This window comes from Leopardus geoffroyi, chromosome B2, assembly GCF_018350155.1.
Source record: "Leopardus geoffroyi isolate Oge1 chromosome B2, O.geoffroyi_Oge1_pat1.0, whole genome shotgun sequence".
NCBI classification, from domain to species: Eukaryota; Metazoa; Chordata; class Mammalia; order Carnivora; family Felidae; genus Leopardus; species Leopardus geoffroyi.
Window position 1 is genome coordinate 45,582,956 of NC_059332.1, and position 6,206 is coordinate 45,589,161.

Below are 6,206 nucleotides of genomic sequence, written 5' to 3' on the forward strand. Positions count from 1 at the left end.
ACCACGTACGTCCAAGAAAATTTAAAGCAGGGAGTAGGGCCTGTCACTTTTTTTGGTTTGTTTTAAAGTTTCCCAGTGATTCCGAAGAGCTGCCAAGGCTATGAACCACTGGTCTAGGAACCTGGTAAATTTATCCTAATGTCTTACAATCCTTCCCCTGCCCGCTAGCTGTAGGCTGTTCCAAGTCGGTTTTATCAGCCCTCCTCAGAGGAAGTAGGGCTTATTGTCTGTCTTCTCTCCTGCTTTGCAGACCTCTGCTCCCCGTGTAGCAATCTCCTACAGGCCAGGCTGAACTCTTTCCCCTGTCACAGCTGTCTGCGGGGCATCAGTCCCAGCTCCCCAAACTCAGGATAAGAAATGTGTTCTTTTGATATCGGGTGTGGTGAGTTAGTCCACGCTCATGCAGTAATCATTTCACCAGAGAGCTGATACATCTTAAGCAACATTTACCTAAAACACGAGGATCTTTTAGACTCAGGTACATTATAAAAGGATGACTGTATCATAGAAGATTCCAGCAGGCCTGCTGAGAAAAGCTATTTGAGGGCTAGGAGGTGTTCTAGTGTTGCTCTGTCTCTCCATGCCACTCAGCTGCCTTCTCCCCATCTCTCTCCCAAACTAGAGACCCCTCAGGACCGGGAGCCAGGCCAGGTGGGAGCCGGGGGATCTCTCACACGGGCCTGTTCCTGTGTTGTACGTGGTGCTAATACAAAGAAGGAGGGGGTTAGAGTGAAGGGATGAAATAAATTGCTGTGGGTCACAGTTCTCGATGTGCTTTGACTAGTTGTGATAATTGAAAACAGACTAATAATGATAAATGCAATTATGCCTCTGTCATCAACAGAATCTTTCTACTGATTTCTCTGGTCACCCCACCAAAGGGCCAAGCTAACACAGCCGGCTGTACTCCTAACTTGGGAGGTGAGTGCAAAGGAAGGGGTTCCCAAATTCATGACATTGTAATTAAGAATGTTTTTTCTTTTTCTTTTTTTAATGTTTCTTTTTTTTAAATTTTGTTTTTTTAAAGTTTATTTATTTTTGAGAGAGAGAGAGTGCGAGCAGGGGGAAGGGGCAGAGAGAGAGAGGGAGACACAGAATCCGAAGCAGGCTCCAGGCTCTGAGCTGTCAGCACAGAGCCCGATGCGGGGCTCGAACTCATGAACCTCTGGATCATGACCTGAGCTGAAGTCAGACACTTAACCGACTGAGCCACCCAGGTGCCCATGAATGTTTTTTTTCTTGATTGAAAGGATTCTTCTTATACAATCTATTCTTCTCTAGCTATGGTTGGAGTTACATTCACACTTCTAATTCTTGCATTCCTGAAATTTTTGTTGTCACTATAAAACAGTGAGGCGTGTCTGAGAATGGTTGTAAGTTAGCCTGAGTGTATTTATTTATTTATTTATTTTTTCAACGTTTATTTATTTTTGGGACAGAGAGAGACAGAGCATGAACAGGGGAGGGGCAGAGAGAGAGGGAGACACAGAATCGGAAACAGGCTCCAGGCTCTGAGCCATCAGCCCAGAGCCTGACGCGGGGCTCGAACTCCCGGACCGCGAGATCGTGACCTGGCTGAAGTCGGACGCTTAACCGACTGCGCCACCCAGGCGCCCCATCCTGAGTGTATTTAAAGGGGGGTATTTGCACAGCTCTACATGACTGCTGCCTCTCTTCTCTCTCTAATTCCCCATCCCCAGGACATGATATCAATAATATCCCCACACATCCTGCTGTGGCCCCTCTCGTTCCCTAGTGTTGAAAGATCAAGGAATTATCGTAAACACCACCTGTGAGAGGCTTCAGGGATAATGCAGAAGTTAATTCACTTTTGAGGTAATGTCTGAGAGACAGAGATGTAGAAACAGAGAGACAGGAGTCACAGGGGAAACAAGTACAGAGACACCGAGGGGCGTGGTGACTCTGAGTCGTAAGAGAGCCACCCAGACATGTGGACATGTGCAGGCAAGTCTTCCAATCCTCTGTGTCCAGGTCTCTATAGATCTAGAGAGAGAAGATCAGACAGAGAGATGGAGACACCCACAACAGGATGCCCACATTTGCGGTGAGTCAGAGAGATACAGAGAGAAGCCAACGGTTACAGAGAGACCCAGAAAACACAGAAAGAAACAGAAACATACGCAGAGACTGAGGCTCACTCAGAGACACACATAGAGTGACAGCAACAGAAATGAGGACAGATGCAGAGAGAGGCATTCAGATACATAGACAGAGGCCCTCCCCTCCCCCCATCCCAATACCTCCTGGCTCCCATGAGCCTCTGTGGCTGAGACCTTTGGTGGCAGCCCAGGGCCTTGTACAAAGAAAGGGGTCTTTTCCAAGAGGAAAGGAATCGGTCCTGCTTACAGAAAGACAAGGTTTGTAACTCAGCATTTGTAGGCTGTGGAAAACCAGCCTGTTCCCTGGATTCCAGAATGACTTAAAAGAAAGAGACTCTCCATTTGCCAAGGAGGCTCTACCCAAAGGAGCTTATTGTCCCAGAAAGAGTGAGCCCTTAGTGTAGTTGCTGTGAGGCTTTTGGGTCTTGCCACCTGTTCATTAAAGTTGTGGTTTTCTGTTCTTGACAAGGTCGTACATCCCGGGAATGGCAGAGCCCCAGGAAAAATGTGCTTACTCCTGTCTTCTTGCCTCTGGGGAGTATGAAGGAAGCCTCCCATGCTGTGGTGCTGATGGAGGAAGATGTGAAGTATGGGGACGGTGGAAGACCCCTCTGTCCAAGCTGCTCTGTGATGCTGAACATTTCTCCCCACCAACTATCAATGTATATATACGCCATGCCGGGCGTCCACAACGGGACAGAAAGACAGAGTGGGCCGCAGCAGAGCCTTGGTCTTGTGGAGCCTCCAGCTCCATGCTGTTGGGTCATGTTTATCCTCAGGAAGAGAGTCTGGTTCATCTTGGCAAAGGTGGCCTAGGATGTCACCTGGCTGGATTCTGTGCGTTGCCAAGGGAGGGGCCCTCATGAATAGCCACCAACAGTTGGGCTGACTCTAAGTAGGTCATGGCTGGTTCTTTGTACGAAAGGAATCCAACTGCCAGCACAGTCCACCTGTCCAAATTTAAATTGATTACACGGTTAGCCTGGCTTGGGCTTAGAGGCAACTTGGCCGTGCGACAAGTGAAAAACATAGAGCTTTTGAACCAGAAAGATGCTCATTGTAAGTTAAGGAGCCTGGAGCCTGGAGTGATGGACCACAGCTAATCAAGGCTCAAGCCAGAGCTAGAAACCCAAGTCTGCAGGCTCCCAGCTCTGGACTCATGTCACCTGAAGACATGGAGCCACCGAGGGACACTGTCAACTCTGATGATGTAAGATTAACCCTCACCAACAATATGGTTTTTTGAAACCAGTGATGAGGAAGAGGAACCATCATATTTCAAGTAGAGAGCTGCTCATCTTCTTAATGTTGTATGTAATCAAATTTGACATTCAAACAAAGAGAGAAGTACGATAGATAGAAGCCCCTTCAGAGGGAAAAAGAAAGCTCCTTTATAAAGCAAGCACCCAGGCTGATGCATGAGACCAACATGAGTGGATAAAAGAAAAGGAAGCAGCGAGTAGCCCCTAATTATCCTACCACAAAGCCAGTGTTAATGATGTTATATTACAAATGGGAAAATGAGAATCACTTGTGAATGAGTAGGGGTCTCTCTCCATCTTTCTTTTTTTACTGTAAAAAACTTTCTCTAAGTAAGGAAGCTTGAAAAAAACAAAAAATACAATAAAGAAGTCAGTCCAAAGGGAGAAAAATACACCAACCTGCAGAATAAGTCATCTTTCCAGTGGCATGGCTTATCTTATGACAATAATCGCATTTTTCCCAAATGAAGACAGAAGGGAATTTTAATTTGACATTTCCTGGTATTTCTGTAGAGTCTCTCCAAGGGAAGGGAGTGGGGCAGGCATAGTCCTGGTTTTCGTAACACAAAGATCTCAGTACCAAGAAACGTGACTTACCCAGAGCCAAGGTATTGAAGCGAGGACAGAAGCTCATGAAACTAGATAGTTATAGAATTAGAAATCTGGATAAACTTTAGAAAAGGTGGAGTCCAATGGCCTCATCTTGCAGACGGGAACTCTGAACACTAGCAAGAGAGAGAGATTGGTCTTCCGTCAGTATTATGTGTTAAGCACTTGACGGTCACATCTAGTATGAGAGCACATTCTGCTCCAAGGTGCTCACTTCGTAGGATGGGACGGCCGTAATGAAGATATTCTGTCTTGGGATTCTTTTTAACCAGGAAAGCGCCCATGGATGCTAACAGAGAAACTCCAGGAGTTTTTGGAACTCCCTTGAAAAAACGTGTGCCTTCGCTCCTATAGCCCACAACCTGGTCTGCCCCCTCCTGAAGGGTGTCAGTGAACCGCATGTTTAGGTTGACTTTGGAAGACCCTGAGTGGAGACATTTTCAATGTCCTACTCACACCTCACGGAGCAAGGGGCTTGGTCAGGTGGCTCAAGGACAGATTGGTGCTAAGAGTGTCTAAGGCAGATTCATTGTTAGACACTCGATACATGGTGATCCTTGGGAAAGTTATTTAAATTCCTTAGATTTTGATTCTCTCATTCATAAATTGAACACAGTAGAGTCTACCTCATAGGGGTGTTGTACAGACTAAATGAATAAGTGTAGATAAAATACTTAGAATAGTACTTGGCCATTACAGTGTCAGCTGTTTAATTTCATTAGAGTACCGGTGAATTCACGGACACACACAACACACACAAACCCAAGCAAACACACAACTGTGGCCCTTTGCATGAGTCTGGAGATAGACAGTCTCATGGAAGTTAGCTCACTGACTTCTCAATAAAAGAATGAAGCATTTGATTCGGTCTGTTCAACATTGAGGGTATCAGCCAGCAAAATCTGCCGAGCTTACCATTAGACTATTCTTTCATTCAGTGTTACCGTGGTGGTTGTAACACAGAGTCCCCTGACTGAGAAAGAGTATACATCATGGGCTTCTATTGAGGGTGCACCATGTCTGAGCTCTGCTTTACTTTTTGCCTTCTCTGTGAACTCTTCCCTGAAGAGTCCAGCCAGAAGTGCTGGTTGTCCTCACCTGATTTCCTACAATATTTATAATCTGTGCCGTGCACTTTAGATTTAGTATTTATTGTTTTATTGTTTGTTTACTTTTAGCCTTTCGGTGTACATATATTTTCTCTCTCAGATAATTCTGTAAACCTGGGGGGATGGCATTACTCACTTTATTTACTCACTATGTTACTCCCTTCTGCACGCCCAAAGTGCAGAGCAAAGCGTCTTACACATAGAACGTGTTCAATAAAGGCCTTTGATTGCACAACCAAAGGTTTGATGATACTGGCTTTTCTGATTCCCAATGACCCGGTGCTTAATTAGCAACCTCGGTAGAAATGACCTATTTTCACCTATTTCATGGCCTCCTTAATCTTCACTATGGCAAAAAGATGTAACCAAACTGTCTTTCCCTTATTTCTCCTTACTGTCAACATTTCCCCCATAATATTTAAAAGCAGGTTCGCATTAGATTTTCTGGCTGAGAGGGTATGTAAATAGAAGGCACTAGAATTGGGATGTGTGGGTTTTGGTGGTGAAGAAAAGCCAAATTGTCTATCCTGTCGGAAGTCAAACCATGTGACATTTCCTTCAAGTGGAGACTACCTTCTGTGTCTGAATTTCCCGTGGCCGTGGCCTGAGGCTCAGTAACAACTGTTGGCCGGTTATTAAAAAAGTAAAACAGGGGCGCCTGGGTGTCTCGGTCGGTTAAGCGTCTGACTTCGGCTCAGGTCATGATCTCACGGTCCATGAGTTTGAGCCCCGAGTCGGGCTCTGTGCTGACTGCTCAGAGCCTGGAGTCTGTTTCAGATTCTGTGTCTCCCTCTCTCTCTGCCCCCCCCCTGTTCATGCTCTGTCTCTCTCTGTCTCAAAAATAAATAAACGTTAAAAAAAAATTAAAAAAAAAAAAGTAAAACAGGGGCGCCTGGGTGGCTTAGTTGGTTAAGCGTCCGACTTTGGCTCAGGTCTGATCTCACCGTTTGTGAGTTCGAACCCCACATCAGACTCTGTGCCTTTGGATTCTTTGGATTCTGTGTCTCCCTCTCTCTCTGACCCTCCCCCACTCGCACTCTGTGTCTTTCTCTCTCTCAAAAGTAAATAAACATTTAAAAAATAAATAAGTCAAACAAAAATCTCTT

General features: G+C 45.5%; 1 protein-coding gene across 1 annotated transcript in view; it reads left to right on the forward strand.

Annotated features, from left to right (window-relative positions):
• ADGRF2 (adhesion G protein-coupled receptor F2) overlaps positions 1-5,340 on the forward strand; it is a 42,521-nt gene extending 37,181 nt beyond the window's left edge. Inside the window, exons 9-10 of the mRNA XM_045498475.1 lie at positions 845-921; positions 2,590-5,340. Of these exons, the coding sequence (XP_045354431.1) occupies positions 845-892 (48 nt within the window). The 3' untranslated portion in view covers positions 893-921; positions 2,590-5,340. The remainder of the gene's footprint in view (positions 1-844; positions 922-2,589) is intronic.
• Positions 5,341-6,206: the final 866 nt, after the last annotated feature.